Source organism: Eretmochelys imbricata, chromosome 11 (assembly GCF_965152235.1).
Source record: "Eretmochelys imbricata isolate rEreImb1 chromosome 11, rEreImb1.hap1, whole genome shotgun sequence".
In the NCBI taxonomy this organism is placed as follows: domain Eukaryota; kingdom Metazoa; phylum Chordata; order Testudines; family Cheloniidae; genus Eretmochelys; species Eretmochelys imbricata.
In genome coordinates, this window is record NC_135582.1 from 12,324,886 (window position 1) to 12,348,061 (window position 23,176).

Consider the following 23,176-nt stretch of genomic DNA (forward strand, 5'->3'; position numbering starts at 1 on the left):
GCCACCTGCATTGATGAGTCATTTCTGTGCTAGGTTCCAGCCAATCCACAGGCCAGGAGTTGGTCTGATGACTCTCAAAGCAAGTATCTAAGCCTCACAGAAGAAACAGCAGCTCAGTCTGCTCAAAATCACTTCATGGCTTGGAACGCTCCTGTGTCTGATAGTAGCAACAGATTCCACAAGCCTTAGCCTGCTCCAGCCTTCTCCCTAGGCCTGTTACAGCCATACTATTGTTCAATACCTGTTTCTAGTTCCATTCTAGTCTTGCTCTTACTCCAGCCTTGTTCCAACCCTGCTTTGGACTCCTGCTTCCAGCTGTGACCCCCTGGCTTTGAGTGATAGGCCTGACTGCTATGGATCCAAGCAGTAAGCCTGACCATCCCCATCACAGTTTCTGACAGCATCCATTTCAGGGAATTGGGTTAGTAGTGGTCATGGCCCTCCCTCCGTGCTGCTCCTTTACTTTTCCCCTTGGGAATATGACAGAAGCTCAGAAGCATTGCTTCCGCTGATTGTGCAGCATCCCACTCTGTGAGAAGCTATAGAGTGGTGTTAATTGCAGGTGGATTTTTTTTTTTAATGTGTCAGTTTCTGAGCGGGTAATATGATGTAAAGCAGCCACCTCTGGGTTTCTCCTACTCCAGCCAGCCACTTCTCTCCTCAAGACAGCGTCTTCCATTCATGTGGAGAGGCACCATCTCAAGAGGAAAGGGATGATGCCTCACAGGCTCTGCTTTCCTGTCTTCAATCTTACTAGCAACTTCATTTTGTCGGGTATTTGCTTTCCTTTCCTCGCTTACGTACGTTTCAATGAAGTTAATAGTTAATGAAGCTAATAGTCCCTGTGGAACATTTGTTAGTATTACATCACAAGAACTCATCTCTGTGTCCTAGGGATGACAACTGAGGGCACCCCACAGTTTTATGTTTTAGGGGAGATAATGGTAATATAATTCATTTTGAATGAATAAGTAGAAAGAATGCGTCCACCAATAAGGTTTAGAGAAGGCTGGAGAAATATCAAAGATCATAATTATGGGTCTAATCCTCAGCTGGTGTTTAATTAGTATAGCTCCACTGACTTAGTTCCACCTCCAAAAATTGTCAGCCAGCCAGTTTTGTTATACCGAAGTACATCAGGGCAGATCTCCAGCTGGTGTAAATGAAGTACTTCCCCTGACTTCAATGATTTGGCCCCGTATATTTAAATATAGAAAAGGATGATTGGCTGACTTTTTCTTTGAGATGGAACTAAGAACTGATCTTTAGCAATACTGGATCCAGTATTGGCAAGCCTATTATTTTCTAATTAAATAGGCAGAAGTCATGTGGATTGCTAGGTAATTGTTTGTCACTGACTCTGAGCAGCTGTATTTTGTGCTTTTTAATACAGAGATCGGGTGTTTATTTTTTCTGGGTTTCAGTGTTTGTTTTAAAGCAGGTTATGGCTCTTTTTTAAAAGGAGAAATTGATGTTTTACCAGCATTTTAATATAATTATTTCCTTGAATTATATCAGCCCCTTCCGAAGGTCCAGACTGCTAATGTCACAAATGGGTGCACAGAGTGCTGAACAAAGAACAGTCATATTGCAGAGATGGCTAATTTAAATGTAGGTGGCTAATTAAAATTCTGTATAGGATATTAAGGAACAAATCAGTTAATTTTTGTGAGGTATTCCAGTACTTTGATTGTGAGTGCCATGGAAGTGCCCACAAATAAATAGGGCAGGAGTAGGGAACATCACTGTTTAGAACATTAACCTTTTACCTTTGAATCAGTGCCAGATTCTCAAAGGTATTTAGGCATCTAAATTCCATTGATTTCTGGTCACTAGAGAAAATGAGATTGTCAAGGTTCCTTCCCCACTCTGAACTCTAGGGTACAGATGTGGGGACCTGCATGAAAGACCTCCTAAGCTTGTTCTTACCGGCTTAGGCTAAAAGCTTCCCCAAGGTACAAACTTTGCCTTGTCCTTGAACCCTATGCTGCCACCACCAAGTGTGTTAAACAAAGAACAGGGAAAGAGCCCACTTGGAGATGTCTTCCCCCAAAATATTCCCCCAAGCCCTACACCCCCTTTCCTGGGGAAGGCTTGATAAAAATCCTCACCAACTTGCACAGGTGAACACAGACCCAAATCCCTGGATCTTAAGAACAATGAAAAATCAATCGGGTTCTTAAAAGAAGAATTTTAATTAAAGAAAAAGTAAGAGAATCACCTCTGTAAAATCAGGATGGTAAATACCTTACAGGGTAATCAGATTCAAAACATAGAGAATCCCTCTAGGCAAAACCTTAAGACACAAAAACAGGAATATACATTCCATTCAGCACAGCTATTTTACCAGCCATTAAACAAAAGGAAATCTAACGCATTTCTAGCTAGATTACTTACTAACTAACAGTTGTAAGGCTGCATTCCTGATCTGTTCCCAGCAAAAGCATCACACAGACAGACCCTTCCCGCCCCCGCCCCCGCCCCCCCCCCCCCACACTCTAGCTTTGAAAGTATCTTGTCCCCTCATTGGTCATTTTGGTCAGGTGCCAGCGAGGTTATCTTAGCTTCTTAATCCTTTTCAAGTGAAAGGTTTCTGCCTGTGGCCAGGAGGGATTTTATAGCACTGTATACAGAAAGGTGGTTACCCTTTCCTTTATTTTTATAACAGAGATAAATCCCTACTGAAACCAATTGTCTGTTCATTAACGGTCCACTTGTCTACATTAGCTTGTGCTATTTGTAACTCACTTTCATGAGAACTAAATTTGCTCACAAATTGGCAACTGCAACTGGGTGTGGTAGAGGGGAAGCTTGCACTGCTTCAGCCTGTGCTACCCCTGTTCTGTTGGATAGAGGACTTCAGTCTCCAAAGCTGCCATTGGGGTACCTCTGATGAACACTGGGGGCTCAGTCCTGCCCCATATGAGTTTTGCTATTGATTTTAATGGGAGATGGTTCAGGATCTGTATTCAGTGGACCAAATTCTGAACTCATTTATCCTGGTGTAAATCTTCAACAAGTAAATGAAAATACTCCTGTTTTAAACCATTGTAAATTAGATCAGAAACTGGTTCACTGCCTCTTTTAAAATAAAACAAAAGGTTGGAAACAAAATAAAAATGCTCTTAGTTATTACCCTTTGATAAAGACAATCAGTGAGATTAGCTTAGTTTTGTTTTTGGTTCTATTCTAAGTCATTAATAAAGGCAGGAAAAGCCAGAGGATAAATTCCTTTGTGTTTAGATGTATTTTCTCAACTAGACCTTTACTTGACATTACCCTGCTGTGGCAAAACCAGGGATAGATGAGAAAAGAAATCTATTTCCAGCAAAGGTCTTTCATACAACAAAAGGAACTTTATTTTAATTAAATTGGACTTGGATTGCATTATTGGTCATTAAACAGGATTAGGATTTATTAAACCTCCTTGATTTTTTTTTCTGTTCTGTTTCTTAATTGTTCTGTCTTCATTGGTACCATCAGTAACATCATATCCCCCTCAGGGCCTGATGTTTGGCTATAGATCTAGCTGCCTGTCCCAACTTATACAGGGCCAGGCTGCCACCTAGAGACCCTCCCTTTCTCTTTCTACCTCCCCCAGAGGACAGTGGCTTCTAGGAGTGGCCCCCCTCCAAAAAAACCACACAAACTTTGAGCCTTGTGTTACATACACACAAACACACACTTTTTGTAGTTCCCAATCCCTTGTACTTTAAGATGATGAAGTATTTATCTTCTGGCAAAAGATTTCACAAGCTGTTTGTTGCATCTGTAAAGTTCAACCCAACCAGTCAGTATTGTTATCTCGGGTTGTGTAAATTTTGAAAGGCTTTGACAGAACAGATCAAGTTTTGCCACTGTTAAGCAAAATAAAACATTTATAATAAACATTGAATGCAAAATACCGAGGAAAATATATTCTGGAACAAGAACCACTGAGCTAGTATATTATGCGTCAAAGTTACAAAAAGTGCAGGTATCAAAGGAAGAATTTTTTAAGTATTTTAAATACGCAAGGTCTTGGAATTACCCAAATATTAGGAAAAACAGTTTACAGAAAGGGATTTTGTTTAGAAAATAAAGTTTGATCTTTGTGACTGGGGATGGTGAAGATCTTACAAAAATAGAAAATCAAAGGCCCAGATTCATCCCTAAAACTTGTGGAGTTACACTGGAGCTGTAGTTGGCTTAAAATATTTGTAGAGCAAGCACTAAAGTCTACATTATGGACCAAATTATGCTTTCTGAACCTAAATCAGTAAGGTATTTAATCACATGCCTAACTTAAATATGTGAGTTGTCCCATTGAAGCCAATGAGGGTAGTGATGTGCTTAAAGTTAGGCACGTGCTTAAATACCTGGTTGAATCGGGACCTCACTCACGACATGTTTGAATCCTCTGCACGCCACTGAAGTTGTTCTGGGATTATTCCACCCCCAGTGGAGTTGCTACTGTATTAATTCAACCACAATTGAATTACTCCAGATTTTCACCTTTGTACCTGAGATCTAAGATCTGGATCTTTATTTTTTTTAATGTAAAATTGTGTCATTTATTTTCAATTTGAAGGTAGCCTGGTTCTAGAATCACTATAGCAGTGTCTCTTGTAGTTGGCAAAGATTAATGATTAAGCCCCAAACCAGATGATTGCCACAGTGAAGTCGCTTCCTCAGTGGGTCATTCCATTTAGGAGAAACTAAACATTGTTAAATGTAGGTCATTGTCAAATGCGAAGCTAGGTTACCCCATCATTATTGACAAAACACTGTGCATCTAATTCCTGCTTTTAAAAATCAACAGATTACCCATCTCTTCTGCTTTATCTAGGGTGACAGTGGAGCTCTCTGAATCTGATTGTGTGTCAGTGGCTCCTATGCCCTTCTCAAGTCTTTTTCCTTCTAGCTTCACATATTTGTGTCTGAGATGCGGAGCCTGAGTCAGAGCTCTGCTCGCTTACCACAGGACTCAGTTTGGCCCTAATATCAAGGATAAATATGATAGATCTATTTCTCCTTCCATTTTATTATTGACTAAAAAGGATAGTCAATATCCCTTTGTTTGATTACATTTCTGGTTTGTTCTGAAAAATTCTCAAGAGACCAAATGACTGAACTTAGCCATATTTATTGTCTAAAGACAAAGCAATACACTACAAAAAGGAGATATACACACCCTCATTCCAGGAAATGAATTGTCACCGTATATTCACCTTACACAGAAGGTGTGCCTCAAAGATATGCATTTCAGCTAGTAGTATTTATAGTATGATTTTACAAGTTACAAAACTCCTTACATGTCACTAAAATCCAGCCCACCAATTCGTAACTGTTCCTTAAATTGTTGTTTTGTTCTGTACTTTTCTTATCTCTGTTTTGGATGCTACACTCCAAACCAGCTGAACACAGAGGTACATCCTATCCTGTGCAAGGACTCCCCATTCCTGTATCTTAGCTTTTGACAGACTTCCTATTTTCTAAGGCCAAAGCTGATTTCAGCTTTGCAGAGTATTATGGGATACTTGACATGGGTGAACAGAATTCTGAGAAGAGCTTAATACATTCAGTTAATATAACTTCCCAATGCCATGTATATAATTTATATTATATTGTTGCCATACACACAATACCTGTTCATGTGGTGTATACTATGACTAACATAAATGTATTGGCTAACATTATGTGTCTTGGTGTAAATAAGGAGCAGTCCACTGATATCACTATATTTATACTGCAGTCTGTGAGAGGAGAATGTTTTCATCCATTCATTGAGTGTAGTTTTGTTTCATTTCATTGGTGACGTGGGTTTGCTGGCTGATCCAAGGCGTTCTGTTCTGTTCAGTGCATAATCAATGCTTGCCAGGAGAGAAAAAAAGAATGTGATTTGTGTAGAAAACAAATGAAAATTATACTCCTTTTTTTCTCCTTTAAAATAAGGGAAATGTTAAAAATCATCTTTTGAGAGTGGTGTCTTCTATTATTTGTGTGTGTGTGTGTGTGTGTCTTCCTTCCTCCCCCTGCCACATTTCTGCCAAAGGGTACAGCTGTCCTCAGAAGTGATGCTTTTGTATGGTTTATGCTCTCCTGCTGTTAACATCCTAACACTGATTCCTAACAAACAGTGCGTCTGAGCCCTGTTTAATATGAATATTAAATGTATACAGATTAGATTGTGACTCAGAGGCTGCACCCATGAAAGGACACCAGACACCTTTCATGCCTCGCTTATGCTCTTTTGTAGGCCACCTGGGCCCTGAGTCTGGGCATGTAGGGATAAGCAGGGATACCCTCTTATTCCCTTCCATTGTGCAGGTGCTTAGGGAAGGAGCGAGGGAACAAAGGAACCTTGGCTCTACCACTTTCCTTGCTAACCAGAGAAGCTGTGCCAACATGAGTGGTGGGCTGTTGTAAATTGCTGCTGGGATAGATTACTGGGAAATCAGTACCCTAATGTACTACACCACGAGCAAGGAGGAAGCAGGGGAGGCAGCATTCTGACTCCCAGGTGTGTGTAAGAATCACAGTGCTTCCTAGGCAGTGCCCCTTACACTCTGCCCGCTACTCAGGCCTGTGCCTAAAGTGAGAATCCAACTAGACTTTCACTAATGCAACAAGTATTTTCTAACGGGCATTCTGAAGTCTGAGTTGAGCCTCCAGGATAACCCAGCAATCTGTATTGGAAACCTCTGTGGCTTCATAAAATGTGCATCAGCATTGTGGTTCTTTAGTATTATTATTGCAGTAGTATCCACATCTGGATCAGGCACCATTGTGTCAGGTGCTGCACAAACACCTAGTCAGCGAGAGTTCCTGGCCTGAAGAGCTTGATATCTAGATCAAATATCATAGTAATCCTCACTGGAAAGAGATCATTAAAGAAACATTTTGGGATTAAATAATTATTTCATGTTTCAAATTATGGCCCTGACAGTCTCAGATGAGGTGACCAGTTACAGGATGTTGTCATCATTATTATGATTCATGGCATGTAATATTTTTCTTAGTGATTTAAAAATATATTTGGAATATGGAGGACAATTATAAAATCAAAAACATAAACTGGACTAAATGTTCAACTCTGCACTTTTTGACAGCACTCTCAAAATATACAAAAAGTCGTGTGTATTTCGAAGGAATAATTAAATTATTTGAACTAAATCATTGTAATTTTGCTGTTTAGCTATAAACCTGACAAGTATTTTCAGCAACAGAATCAGTCATAAGTACTGTGATCTCAATTTAAAAAATCAGCATTGACCAGTACTTATCTATTGGTGATTCTGGAGTCGTTTCCTTTTCTCGGCATAAGAAAAACTGTGGTCTCTCCAAGACCACAGACAGATAAATGTTTACAAATGCTGATGTTTTTATTTGAGTGCTGACCTTTCAAGGTTGTTCTTGTGGCTAAGTCACAGGACTGGATCTGCTGCAGACTCGGGGCCTTATACTCAGAAGTCTGAGCATCTGCATCTCCTACTGTTTTCAGTTGGAGTGTGAGTGCTCAGCACTGCTGGAAATTAGGCCTCTGATGTATAAACTAAGGCCACTACTCAACTGTCCCATGCCTCAGTTTGCCCCTTTGTACAATGAGCATAATATTTCCTGTACCTCACAGACTTGGTGTAGGTTTAATCTTGTCATGCTTGTAAGCAGCTGTGAGCTTATCAGATGGAAGGCATTATATATAAGGGTGAAGTATTATTTATTAATAATAATAGTAAAGGATGGCCCAGTACTTAGGATGTTAGCCTAGAACTCAGGAGACCTAGGCTCAATTTCCTTCTCTGCCACAGGTTTCTTTTGTGACTTTGGGCAAGTCGCTGAGACCCAGACCCTCAAAAGTATTTAGGTGTCCAACTCCCATTGAAATCATCCAGTCCTCCCTTAATATTAGTATTTATAAATAATACTTTGCCCTTTATATATAATTAGATTGTGACTCAGGCTCCACACCCATATACGGGAGTGAGACATGCCCTCCTTCTGACTCCTCTCTTATGCCATTGTGTAGGCCTAACTGATTTCCGTGGGAGTTAGGTGCCTAAATACCTTTGAGGATCTGGCCTTAGGCTTTCTGTACTTCAGTTCTCCATCTGTAAAATGGGGGATAATTGCACTTCCCTACTTCACAGGGTTGTTGTGAGGATACATATATTAAAGATTGCGAGGCATTTAGGTACGATGGTAAGGGGGCCAGATAAGTACCTTAAATAGATAGACTTTGGTTGATGTAGAACAGGGCCACAAAAGTGTGACTGAGCAAGTCATTATGTTTTAAATAGAAATCTTATTTGACTCATTTCTTGTGGCCATTATGGTAGAAATAGGTCTTAAGGAAGAAATTGTATCAGATGCTTCATGAAGGGAAGGTGCCTAGTGAATCTGTTTAGGAAGGGCATTCCAGGCACAGAGGCAGCATAGAAAAAAGTATGGAGACAGTTGTGAGGGGAGCAGACAAATAGGCACTGAGGCGCATATCATTAGTGAATGATTAATAGGTTTTAGCTGAACTGTTCACCTTGTTTTGATTTATGAAGCGGACATACAACCTTATTATCCCGAGGTGTGATTTTATCTGATCTCATGAGCTAAGTAGTGTTGGGCCAGGTCAGCACTTAGAGAGGGGACCTCAAAGGAAACCTCCCAATGTTGCAGGAAGTGGTGTGGTGATTCAGCAAATGGCACCCTCCCCTGTAAGTTATTATTGAACCAGTGCCACAGCATGGCATTAGGGAGCTCTGTGTTGTGTGGATGAGATGCAAAACTACTGCCGTTACTAGTTATGGATTAAATATCCTATGTCCCTTTTTGTAGCAATACCATGATTTGTATCAGTAGCCAGGCCCTATTAGGTAAAAGTATGTTGCCTACTCGTACTCCCCCTACAGTTCCAAGTGGGTGTGGTATTTTTCATTTCCTATCTTAAATTGTTGTACACTATTGATGTGAGTTGTCTTAAAAAAGGAGGTGTCCCATACCAGAAATAGAAACATTTCAATAGTGATTAAAGCAACCCCTCTGAATACAGTGTGTAAAATGCTTCAGGATGAAAAATGCTATTTATATATAATATATAATGCCGTAAATATGAAAAAGTTGCCCAAAAAATTGAAGCCATTTGTGAGTTTATTGGAAATAACATTTTTACAGTTTACAATTTTCTATTAAAAAAAAGAGACTGTGACCTCGTGGGTTGAGATCTTCTAAGTCATGATTTAGCCTTAATCCAATTTTAATAACAAGTTGCAAACCCCTGACAAAAGGGAAGGGGATGTTAATGGAAGTATTAATAGAGTCATAATGACAGCCATGCTAGCAGGCAACCCTCCAATAATTACTATTATTACAAGTTATACGCAAACAAGACATATCATAGAAAAGCTCTTAGCAGGCCAGGTGTTATGTTGCTGTCATATCATTAAAGGAATGTGTTAGGTTCTATAATGTAGGCAAATGGGAACAGAGTAGATCATAAAAGAAAAAGCATGGATAGGAATTTTGTTTCCAAAATCCCATGTGCTACTAGTTAATCCACAAAATGACATTTGTGACAACTATACATTGTCTCAGCAGGAGGTAGGGTGCTTCAATACCCACTTTTTTGAAGTGCTTTGAACTCTGTAGATGAAAACTACTATGTAAATTTCTAAATATTATTATTACAGTGTTCTTGCCATCAGTGGAAGAAGAAAGGAAAAATGACAATATATAAAAAACTGCAGCTGTAGAGGATCTCATTATAAAGAGGCATTTAGAATATATAATGGAAGGAAAATCTGAAAGTCCAGGTGTTTTAGATCCTATACAGCTACATCATGAAATGACTCCATTTGCCTGAATAAAAGTCACACCTTCTTCCATTTTTTCATTTTTTCAGTTATCTCAGTTTAATCAGCAACAGCTGCTTTCACCAGAGCCACACTTGCCAAATGGCTTCTACACTCAGCCAGTATTTTCTGTCTTGGGCTCTAGGAATCCCTGCTCATGCATGGAGTGGTATTAAAAAGCCACAGTGGTCTATCTAGACAATGCTGATAAACTTGCCGTTGCAATTTCCCTCCCTACCCCCACGCCTACATGTCTGGGGCCCTGCTAATGTGATGTTCTCTGCTTATGCTCCAGTGACACATCATGTGAAGTATGAAAGTAGGAGCCACTTTGTGCTGGCAGAGCTCTATGGTGATGATAATTTTATCTCTAGGGAAATCAGGGTGGTCTTACCCTTTATCATAATACAGGCGCCAACCTTTCTTGGTTAGCAGGAAACCTCCAGCTACTATTCAGTTCTCCATTGACTTCAATGGGAGCTGAAGGAAAACCCCACCTGGAAATAGTACAGGTCACCTTACTTGACGGATGAGATCCTGAATCCCTGCACACACTGTGACACAGAATCACCAGTGCGGGACACATTCCTTATTTACTTTCTCCATTTCTTACCCCTAGTGGATCTGAACAACCCCTATCTCCCGACTGCTTGCATGACCTAGGAGCTTGAGGGCAGCTGGAGAGAGAGGATCACACAATATATCTTAGACCAGTGGTCTCCAGAGCGGGGTGCGTGCGCAAGACCATCCCTGGGGGTGCATGGCAGGAGGAGTGCTGCCGGCACAGCGGCAGCAGTGCTGATTCTTCGGTGGCGTGCCGGTGCGCGATTCAAAAAGTTTGGAGATCCCTGCCTTAGACTTTGCAGACATGTGCTACAATCAGCATGAGCCAGGTCCGCGGGGTCCCAGATTAGCATGAACTGACCCTACGCATGGGACGTCTACATGAGGCATCCAAAATCTTGGCTTTAGTACAAATGATGGTGGCTTAATGGACAGCAGGTTGAGAAACCAAACTAGCATTATTGTGAGAGGCAGGTCCAGACTGACAACAGTGATACAGCTGAACTGTTTTGGAAAGAAAATCCCCCAAACCTTCAGATTATCAGACTTGTGACTTTGCTTTCAGCAGGGTTCAGTTACAGTGGGTAGCTTGAAATCTGAAGTTACTTGAAAAGTTGATACCCATCAGTGTTTTACAGCTTTTAGCTAAGGACCTTAACCTTTCCTTTTTAGATGCCCTGATAACCCTCTCTCCCCTCCTCCTGAGCAATTTAAATGTATCCTTCCCTCATGTGTTTGGACTTGGTTTAGATTTTGCACGCTGAAGTCTGCTGTCTATGTGAAGTCAATCATTGCACAACTAGCACTAGGTTTCAGTTTATGCTGGGAGTGTATTGTGGCAGGTTTGGGCCCTTTGGGGTGTCACCTAATGTGCTGGGATGCCACTGAGTCAGCCTGTTCTGCCAACCTGGGTCCCGTTTATCTGGCCTTCCTGGGTTAGGCTCACAAGTCTCTTCCAGCCAAGCACACAGGCAGGGCCACACCCAGCTGCACAGAGAGACAGAGATCAGCTCTGGTAACATTCAGCCTTAGGGGCTTGCCCCAACACTCTGGTGCCCACTCCCTTTAAGGGGTACAAACCCAAAGGTTTTATGAAATTCACCCCCTCCCTCAATGTGGAGGGAGATATGCACAACTTCTTCCCCCCCTGCCCCCGGTTAGAAATTACTTAAACTGGGTTATATTATAAACAAGAAATAAGTTTATTAACTACAAAAGGTGAATTTTAAGTGAATATAAGAGATAACAGACAGAACAAAGCAGATTACTGACCAAATAAAGCAAAATACGAAAGCTAAGCTCAATATACTTAAGAAAAATTACAGAAATGTAACTTCTTACTCTAAATATTATTTTAGGCAGGTTGCAAAGTTTCTGTGGTTCAGAGTTCCAGTTATATTTCTTTTCAGATTGTACCCCTGTCTTAGTCTGGACTCCGCCCCTGCCTTCACTTCAGGTGGCTTTAGCAGTCTTTCTTCTTGAGCAGACAGGACATGAAGAGGAGGAGTCCCATTTGCCTTCCTCCCCACTCTTACATAGGATTTACATAAGGCGGGAATCCTTTGTTCCCCAAATTTGACCCCCTTTCCCTTCCAGTGGAAAATTACAAGAAGTTCTGGGTAATGTTTAGTATGAGGTGACAAGACCACCTGACTGTAGTTTCACAGCATCCATGAGTCAGTGGCAGTATGGAGCATCCCAAGGAAGGCCAAACCTTTCCACAGTCCATTGTCCTCGCAGATGGGTCATTAGCCCTGTATGGCTTTTCCATTGTTGTACCTGAAGTGTTAGCAGTGGGCATCACACAAAGTAGCATAGTTGAAATACAGATACACAGTCAATATTCCTAACTTTGGATACAGAAATGATACAGGCATACAAATTGAATAATCGTATTCAGGAAATCATAAGCTTTCCAATAATATCTTACAAGACCCATCTTGCATTAATATATCTCAGTTATGTCGTATTCATATCATAAGCATATTTTCATAAAGAATATGGAGTGAAACATCACATGTATAACAAGTGGAAGATATCAGATGTAAAAGACTTCCCGTTTCTTCCCACCACTGCAGTTCAGACAGTCTCAAATTAAATTATTCAAAAGCAAACACTCATGCTCTCTCAAGTGATCATGTTATTTGTAAGCCATATAAACAGGTAATGGCATTCCAATAATGGTAATTTATCACTAACATCTAAAAACACTTTATCTTCTGTCTGATTGGATTAGGCTCTGCCATATGCCAGTGTGTTTTCTACAGCAAACACACACAAATAATTTTTTCATCTATTTTAGCCACTTACTGAGAAATTCTGTGTGATAAAGAGACATAATAGATAATTGGATGTTCTTCTTTTGTGTCCAGGTATTGGACTGGATCGAAAACCATGGGGAAGCCTTTCTTAGTAAACACACTGGAGTGGGAAAGTCTCTTCACAGAGCACGAGCCCTTCAGAAAAGACATGATGATTTTGAAGAAGTAGCACAGGTAAGAGGCTGAAAATCTGGGTTATATGCACAATTTGCGCCTTCATGCTGATTTTGTTTTCCTTTCATAGACTCCTAAGAACAAGTGTTGTTATTTATAGAGCTCTGTAACTGTTCTCAAACACATGAAATGGACAAGGATCCTACCCTGCAAAGTTTAAGATCTATCACCCACAGATGAACAGTTCAAAATGAAAGGTTGGCTTGAGAGCAAAACTGGAAGATTTCTTCACAGCAGTGGTTTTGATGGGAGAGGATTCCTGACACACATGAAATGGGAGGCAGCATAAAGGGAACATGAAAATGGTGCAATTTTGAGTGAGAAAAGAAGGGTGAAATAAGGAGAGCAGATCATGGGAAACAGAAGAGAAGCAAGAGATGAGAACTATCGATGGGGAAAGAGTAATGCAGGCCTTGGAGTTAATGATGGGGCACTTGAATGTGAAGTAGAATTGGAGAGGCAGCCAATGAAGGAACAGAGGAGAAGCTGATGTGGTTGCAATGATGAGAAATATTATCCACTTATTGTGAGTAGATAAATAGATTTTAAGGTCAGAAGGGACCATTATGCTCATCTAGTCGGACCTTCTGCTTAACACAGGCCATAGAACCTCATCCTGTAATTTCTGCATCAAGCCTATAACTTCTGTTTGAAATATGGTATATAGTTTGGAAAGACATCAAGTCTTACTTCAAAGACTTAGTGTGATGGAGAATTTACCATATTTCTAGGTAAGTTCTTCTAATGATTAATTACTATCACTGTTAAAAAATTTCTACCCTATGCCTAGTCTGAATTTATGTCGCGTCACCTTCCAGCCATTGGATCGTAGTATGCCTTTTTTCTGCTAGGCTAAAGAGATGTATATTAGAAATCTCTTCCCCATATAGGTACTTGTAGTCAATTCTTAGCCTTTTCTTAGACAAACTACACTGATCTATTGGGATGACGCTGTATGGCTTCCCTTTATTAAAAACACTTAAAATATATACCAGAATGCAAACTTTTTATCACTAATCACATTTTGCTCTAAGTTCCTCATAAACAGAGTAATGCAGACTTTTGTACGTAAAGTTTATCTCAGCCTTGGTTGCTGATGGTCTTTGAGTCAGGTGCTCCAGTCTCAGGGCATTCTAGATGGAAAGGTGCTCTCGGTAAATTAGATTTTACATAGATCATAGATAGATTTTACTTTGCTTACATGATGGGCACAAGACTTATTGCCCCTCAGATGGTCCCTGATCTATCATAGAAGTATGAAGAAAGTATCATCAAGTGCAACCCTTGGCCATCTTTTTCAGGTGTTTTCCTGGTTCAATTTTAGATGTCCCAAGCAATAGGGCTTACGCATATCCATATGGAGACTGTTTCTCAGCCTGCTGGAGGTCACTGTCTGGAAGTTCTTCTTGACGTTCAGTTTATGATTTCCCTTTTGTAATTTCTTTCCATTTCTCTTGTTTATGCCCCTTTTACTGTCATAATTAATTTATCGCCTTCCTTGGCATTTACAGACTTCATATATTTGTAGCTGTTATCATGGCTCCTCTTAATTGTCTCTTAGTCATGTTGTACATATTTAACTCCACTGGGCTTTTTTATTAGTCAGTCCTTTCAGCCCCCTAATCTTTTATTATTGTCTTTCTCTGAACTCTCTCCAGTTTGTCAATATCTTTCTGGTAATACAGATGCTCAGATATGAATGCAGTATTCCAGAAGTGGTCACACCAGAACTGTACAGTGAAGGACTACAATGGTACCTCCTTTTCTCACAAGCTGAAGCCTTTGCATTGACAGCCTACAATTACGTTGTCTTTGGGGGCATGATCAAAATGTTACTCAATTGGTAGCTCATCTCAGTGGTAATTGGTTGCTCAGCCTGGCGGACTCTGAACTCTAATGACTTTGAGTCTTGTGCTTTAGATTCTAAGCCGTGTTGCCTCCCACTTAGAAATGGTTGGCCTGGCAAAATTCCCATTAACTTCAATGGGAATAGGATCTGGGCCCTTCTTCTGGTAGATTTACATGAGAATATTGTTACTAATTTATGAGGTCTGTCTGAACTATGACATTGGAATGCAGTGTTGGCAAATGGGGCATGGGGATGTATGTTGAGGGGGAAAGTGAAAGGAATCCCACGCTTTATCCAAGGTCAAAGACTTGAAAACACAATACTCTCTGCTTTGGAAAGAGTAATAGGAAGAGTAAAGAGGAAAGACTATAAATTTATCACACCTGGGATTCTTCTGAAGAAATGTCTCATGAGGTAGATTTTGTGGTTTGGGAATAAATCTTCCTTCTTTTCACTGTATTCATGATTTATTCTTTTATTCCCCCCCCCCCCCATCCCTTCCCTTTGGATTTGGGGCTTAACCCTTTAGAGTTTGTCTTCATTAGAATGATTTTTTTCCCCCTCAAGTGAATTAATTACCAGTTAACTCAAGATGCTTAACAGCTTTGTAAAGGCTAGTGTGGATGATCCCATATGATTTGTTCCTGGCTGAGCCCCAGGTTAAAGCAAAAAATGTTTGTATCCTGGGATGAAGGATTGAGGAATGTCCACATTATCCCTTTGCAAAGATTGAGTTAATTGGCAATCAAGTAACTCAGGGTGAAAAAGTGCAGTATATGCATACCGTGGCCTAAGAGACTGAAGACACATGCAGTGGTATTTCGGTTTAGTGATTTCCAGGCATTCATTCTGCCTTATGGATAAACATTTACTCTCCAAAATCTGTTTTCTATTGGTGCTGATGTGTTTGCCTCTGGCTCATACTGATAGTAGGCATTTGGCTTTAAGAATCAGACTGGAGTTTCTCTACAAGTTTCTTTGATGTTTTCAGTGGTAGGTAATTAGTTCATGCTTTTGAATGCTGCTAAACTGCATGTTAATAATATTTGTGTTTCTGGGATAGCAATGTTTCAGAGTAGACTATATCTACACTGCACAGTGTACCTGGGTGATTGGCACCTGGGTCTGATCACCCTGGTTAGTCTACCCCAGGTGTGAGCATCCCCACTTCTAAATCCTACTGGAGTTACACTGTCCTCACTGATTCTGCACTCAGCCGTGTGTGTCTGGGGGCATATCCCATGGTTCTTTGTGCTGAGATGCTCTAGGAGTCTTTCCCAGTCAGTTGTCAGTTATGGGAGAACTTGTCTGCCCTTTGCAGGGTGGGTGGGGTGCAGAATTGTCGAAGGGCACTGGAGAATTATCAGCACTTGAGTGATTTAGCCTGCATCTTCACTGCAAAGTGGGTGGATTCCAGTGTGAGTTAGAGTGGCCTGGGTTCTAACCCCCAGCTAGGTAAGCTAGCCAGGTCTTAAAGCACTTCCAGACCTGGGTAAAAGGTTTTGCTGTGCAGACAGAAAGGGGGAGATTAAGGTTAAAACTTGCATAAGTACAATGGATGAACTGTGCAGTGTAGACATACCCCTAGAGAGAGACCCTATAACCTGACTGATCTGCAAGGGCACTACAATAAGACATGGTACATACTGTCCTGGCAATGTGGAGATTCTTCTTATGTACATACATCTGATTAATAAGTTTGCTGTACACAGGTATACTTGAAAAACACCAGTGATTTAATGAATAATGCATTATGGGTGTGGCAGAGCTAATTTGTGGACCCCTTCTCATGTAGGTACTGTTTGGATAGTGTTTATCATGGACACGTAAGAACATAAGAACGGTCATACTGGGTTAGACCAATGGCCCATCTAGCCCTGTATCCTGTCTTCTGACAGTGGCCAGTGCCACATGCTTCAGAGACAATGAACAGAACAGGGCAATTTTAAGTGATCCATCTCCTGTTTTCCAGTCCCAGCTTCTGGCAGGTGGAGATTTAGGGATGCACAGAGCATAGGGATGTGTCCTTGACCATCTTGGTTAACAGCCTTTGTTGGACTTATTGTCCATGAATTATCTAATTCTTTGTTTAACCCACTTATAGTTTTGGCCTTCATGACATCCCATGACAACCATTTTCACAGGTTAACTGTGCATTGTATGAAGATACCTGTCTCTTGTAAAATTTGGAGATTTTTCTTGTTGTAATTATTCTGGATGAAATGTAAGGATGGCCTATAAAATGAAGATGGACAAAATTGCTGGAGCTCTGAGTGGGCCCTCTGCACCATCCAGAACCCAGGCTTTTCTTGTGCATTTTATAGGCCTTTTTCATATCTCTTGCAAATCTGAGGTCTTTGGCTATTTCTCAGCCAGATAACACTAGCCTATGGCTTGTCACTCCTGAAAAAGCTGCTCTTACAGCACCAGCCAGTAATAAAATGAAAGAATCAGACACAAATGATTAGTTGTTATCAAGATATCATCCGAGGAAATACAGCTGATGCAGTACTACCTGGAATGACAAATAAGCACAGTAACCTCTTTGGGGGCCTAGAGTATCTTTTATGGGTGCATATGAGAATCACAGTTCAGCCAATTCCCCAAATGTTACACATGATGTAAATACAAATAAGGTCCAATTTTAGAATCTACAAGCCTATCTTTCCCCACCAGGTACTTCAATATAGAATAGCACTGAATATTTTTCTTCCAGAACTGAATGAGAAAATATTATAGACTGGATCGTGCTCCCTTGATCCGTTCATGTCTGTATGGAAGGACGAGATCAGCCACTACTGCAGCTCTGTCGGCTTTGAACTGCCCCCTACAAAAAGCTCCCCAGAGTCCACATACGAAGAGGGAGAATGTAGTGCACTGTCCCTCCTGCCAACACTCCAAGAAATCTGCTTAGAAGTTAATAACGGTCTCAGGCTTATTAACTTCTAGGCAGACCCCTCTGCATGCTGTGAAATCTTCCTTCACATAGGGTACTATGGGCATCTCCTGGCAGAAGCCCTGTTGAAACAGCTTGCCTGGATTCATGCTGATTGTTAATTACAGAGGAGGGCTGACAGACAGTATGGAGGCAAATGACCTCTATTTAAGATCTCCCCCAAAATCTCCACAGTCTCAGGGGATATACAGGTTTTGAATGATCTGAAGCTAATTTTTCAAGAGAAACTTTTCTGAGTAGGCTCTTTTGCAGGTGTGGGCAATCTGATCCCATGTTGTTTAGGTCAGGGGTTCTTAACTTTTTTCTTTATGAGTCCCCCCCAACATGCTATAAAAACTCCACAGCCCACCTGTGCCACAATAACTGGTTTTCTACATATAAAAGTCAGGGTCCGTGTTAGGGGGTATCAAGCTGGGCAATTGCCTGGGGCCCCACACCATAGGGCACCCCGCGAAGCTACATTGCTTCGGCTTCAGCTTCAGCTCCGGGTGGCGGAGCTCAGGGCCCTGGGCTTCAGCCCCATGTAGTGGGGCTTTGGCTTTCTGCCCTGGGCCCCAGAGAGTCTAATGCTGGCCCTCCTTGGCAGTCCCCCTGAAAGCTGCTCATGGATCCCTGGTTGAGAACCACTGGTTTAGATTTACCCACCACTTCGCTGGAATGAGAGAATTTGTCTCAATATTGTTTTGGCCTGTAGATGGCACTCCCTGTACATTTTTGAAAAGACCTTCAGGTCTGTAAAGGGCTGAGGCATGGTTTAGTTTTAAATCCAAGTTAAGAGAATGTTGTCTTGTACGGAATTCCCAGGTGGATCCTTGATAGCTGCAATATCTCCCCTAGGCCCCCTCTTACCCCCAAAATGCTTTAATGCTCAGGATCACCTGAGAAAGCAGTAAACCTTAGGGTGGTTGGTTTTTTTGCCTTCCTCTGCGGTATGGGGTGCTACTCACTTGCTAAAATTATCTGGGTATATCTCACTTAATCAGTCCCCTGCCATTGGTATTGGTACACCTCAGTCCCTTCTGTTGTCTACCAGTGGCACACAATTGTTTAGTCTCCCAAAGGCTGTAATACTTTGGTCCAATTGCAATTGTTGAGTTTAGTGTGTGGGTGGCTGGGTGGTGGTGGTCGCCTGTGATACACAGAAGGTCAGACTAGATGATCTAGAGGTCCCCTCTGGCCTTAAACTCTATGATTTGTGACATCTGTTGTTTGTCAATGCACAGTTGGGTATTCAGTACCTAAATATAATACAGTGCTCTCCACTTGTCCTTTTGTTGAGAAATTGCTCAAGCTTTGTTGAGCTACTTCATTGCCCTTTGGTCTCGCATCAGTTAACTAACAAATTTATTTGAGCATAAGCTTTCGTGAGCTACACAGCTCACTTCGAAGTGAGCTGTAGCTCACGAAAGCTCATGCTCAAATAAATTTGTTAGTCTCTAAGGTGCCACTCCTAAGGTGCCACTCCTTTTCTTTTTGCGGATACAGACTAACACGGCTGCTACTCTGAAACCTGTCAGCTATTATTGACTTTTAGGTTTAGATGCTCTAAGATTACAATGTAAAATACCGAAAGTATAATGTGTAACAAGTGCACACATTCTGAATGCCATTGCTTCAGAACTTGGAGAATCATTATTCCATCCTCATCAAACATACCATGTGAGCTAGGGTTGGGCCAGAGATGTCGTGCCCCTAGAGTTTGCGGAGCTTGCATCTGAATCAAAATGCGGCAAATCATGTTGTTCTTATTCATGTTGAATATTTATTCAGGATTAAAACATTGTCTATATTGGTGCATAGATAGCCTGTATTACTGTAGATTCTGAACACCTTAGGATTCCTTAAAACCTATATCCACAAGTGAACTACTGGACCCTCTTCTAACTGCAGCTATTATGGAGGAGCACATCCCAAGCACCACACAGGGAAAGTAGCTGTGCTTCACAGGAAGTGATTATAAATGGATGGTGAAAAGTTACTCACTTTCTCGCCTACACAAGTATCAACTCTTCTATTTAGTCCCATGAGATCAATTGGGAAGGGATAGCTTGAGGTCTAAACATCAGCTTTCAAGTGTCTATGCTTTCTTGTACCTACAAATTCAAATCCCCACAGATTCTACTTTGCCCTTCATTCTTCTTGGGCAGATAATTTCAATTCCATGGTTTCCTGGTTGGGGGCATTCAGATTAGACCTTGAAAACCAAGGGCCCGTCTGTTCTATTTTGAATCAAAGATCATATGGTATTCTTCATGTGAGTAGCAGTTTGCTTTGGATTTCCTGGCTAAAATTTCCCCTTCCTCCATTGTAGTGTGCAGTACATTGGTTGTCCACCTGCCTGTCATCCATTCTGGAGTGGATTACATTCCAGAAGTGCTGTATGTATATAGTTTCCAAAGCACTTTGGGCTTAAAAAGGTGTTATATTATAAGTGTTAATATATTTTAAAATATGCTTAGGTTCTGTTTGTTATGGGAACTACTAAATGTGGTGAGTACTAGAACACCTGCAGGTAAAAGTGTATCCCTATGATCTTTTAGTATTGAAATATTTTTGAACTAGTTCAACCAAAACTAAATGAGGTTATGGGACAGTCAAGCCAAAACTGAATTGCAAACAGCTACTTGTTTGGTCTTGGAGATCAAAATCCAGTGTTTTGTCTTACAAATTCCAACTCTGTTGGATGTCAGCATTGTTAAGTTTGGCATAAAGTCCAGTACTGATTTAAAACATGCATAATTTAGGAAACCATGTTGATAATGAGTGTTTAGTGAGTGTTGTCCCAGGGTAATTTTTGAAAGCGTTGTGGTTTGGTTTTTGACCTACCTGCATGTCTAGAGTTGATGGGAATGCTGGAATTCTCCTCTTTTAGTTGGGCTACTATGGCACAACAAGGGGGGAAATATTGAGCTTTGGCAAGGAAAGTAGAGAACTAAAGCAATAGCAGGTAAAAAAATTGTTTGGAGTTAACAGAAAAACTAACTAAACTTTTGGTAGTGCTGACCCCAGAAGTTCAAAAATCATGAGTCAGTCTCCAAAATATCATGAAATTATTCCAGGATTCTTATACAAAGTTGCATGTCTATATATTTATCACCCCACATGGCTAATCGACCAGGTCTTAACCTACAACCTTCATATCCATGGCACAGATCTGTTTCACTTCAGATATATGAATAACTGGTGGGGGGAGAAATAATGCTGTTATTTTTTATCTGGAACAGTCCTCACAGGGAGAGAAAAAACACACATTCCCGGAGGGTTACAGACCCGTTTGTGAGACAGCACTGGAACTCTGGGCATCAGGTTTCTGGTTTCTCTTCCTGCGTGGAAGCAACTTGTGGACTGTTACTTACAGACAACATAACCAAACGAAACAATGCCCAGATTTGGATTGTCTGTAGGGTCTGACCCTGAGCCTTCTGGATGTAAACGCACGAACCTGTACCACTTTATCTAAAGAACCAGCTCTCGTAGCACGGAAGCAGTAGCAGAGCAGAAACCTCTCTGTAAGGTCTAGCTACTAAAAGGGGGTGACACAGAGCTGCACTATGCTAGGGCTTTTCTGCACTTGAAATGTTACAGTGGCACAGCTGTACCACTGCAGCTGTGCCACTGTAGTGCTTCAGTGTAGACACTACCTACACCAGTGGGAGGGGTTCTCCCGTCAGTGTAGTTAATCCACCTTCCTGCGAGGTGGTGGCTAGGTCAACAGAGGAATTCTTCTGTTGGCCTAGCACCGTCTACTTGGGGACTTAGGTCAGCTTAACCATGTCACTCAGGGGTGTGGATTTTTCGCATCCCTGAGTGACGTAGGTAAGCCGACCTAATTTTCTAGTGTAGATCAGGCTTTGGTGTGTATTACCAAAACACCTAATTTGCCAAGCTTCTTCTCAAAGGCCACATGGCAAAGTGGATGAGACTTGGCTCATTTATATTAGGGAACTGGATTTTATTCTCAGCTCTTGTGACTTTGTGCAAACTCTGAATTATCATACCCATGAATTGGGTGAATGACAGTTATCCCTCACCAGGATAGCAGTTTGAGAACTTGACTCATGATAAGCATTATGAAGTGCACAGAAATATTAACAGCAATTAGTGGAAGAGCTGTGACTAGAGCTCATAATCCCCATTTGCAATTTAGTGCAGCTTCTCCTACAGTACAGGTGGTCTCTTGCTGTCTGTGCTTCTGTTTTCCCCAAAATCTCATGACCAGCTGAATCTTTTCATGAGACTGCCCGAAGTAGGGGCCAATCACATTACTTGCAATATAATCATGAGATTGACAAACACAATAAATCTTCAGCAAACACCAGGGGTCAGCCAAACAGGTTTACTTAAGTTGGTGTATTTCTTTGTCTTTAAGATCTATATATTTTTAATATGCTATAAATTCAAAACATTGTTCCCATGATAGGCTGGTAGAAACATACAGGTATACAAGAGATATGTGTTCTTAGTCAATTCTAGAGCTGGTCAGAAAAAATAAATTTTAGTTGCACAGGAAATTCTGCCATTCTGAAATTTGTTTCATTCTGAATCAGAATGAAAAGCCAGAATTTCCCACAGCAAAAACAAGGAAACTGAAAAATGTTGATTTGGAACCATTGAAACATTTCAATTTGATAATGTTGAAATAATTTAAAATATCACATATATATGTTACTTAAATTAATATTTGAATATAATCATCTAACCAAATGAATTAAAATGATAACGTTGAAACTATATTTTTACCTTGTCGAAACAAATTATTTTGACAATATTGAAATGAGAAAGGCTGAGTGATTTGTTAGACTTTTCCTGTTGAAAATTTTGTCAAAATCTGCACATTCCTGTGAAACATTTCTATTTCAACAAAACTCCATTTCCAGCAGAAAGCTGATGTGTGCAAAAAAATTGCAACTGGCTGTAATCCTTGTGCCATCCTTGCAGGCAGATCAGCTGATTATCAAACCGTAGCTATAGATTCAAGAAGATTAGTCCCCTGGATTCCGGAGTTTAATTTGTTATGGTGATGGATTATTACTGTTTGGTTGATCTCATTTTTGTGGCTGTTGATAGTAAAAATGTTCAGTACAGGAAAAGAAACAAAACAAAAAACCTCTGACAGACTGAACTTAATTTGCTGTGTTATAGCCGTGTTTGTCCCAGGATATTAGAGAGACAAGATGAGTGAGGAAATATCTTCTATTGTTGAAAGAGAGAAACTTTGGAGCTACGCAAAGCTCTTCTGGGAAAGGTACCAATAAAAGATATTACCTCACTTACCTTGAATTGATTTGAACTTTTATCTTTTGCTTTTGTCATGCTGATGCCAAATACAGCCAATACCCCAAGATTTTATTCCTTTGTTTTGGAGAACTAATGGTGTCTCTGTCAGAACCACTAAAATAGTAGCCAGGAATAGTTCATAAGGCAGTATTGTAAATAGTCCACATTTTAAATGTACTGTATTGTCCCACTGGTGCTTTATTGATGATAG

General features: G+C 40.8%; 1 protein-coding gene across 1 annotated transcript in view; it reads left to right on the forward strand.

Moving 5' to 3' along the window:
* Nucleotides 1-23,176, forward strand: part of LOC144272365 (kalirin) — a 562,727-nt gene that overhangs the window by 409,197 nt on the left and 130,354 nt on the right. The window contains exon 10 of the mRNA XM_077830366.1: nt 12,761-12,883. Coding sequence (XP_077686492.1) covers nt 12,761-12,883 — 123 coding nt within the window. The remainder of the gene's footprint in view (nt 1-12,760; nt 12,884-23,176) is intronic.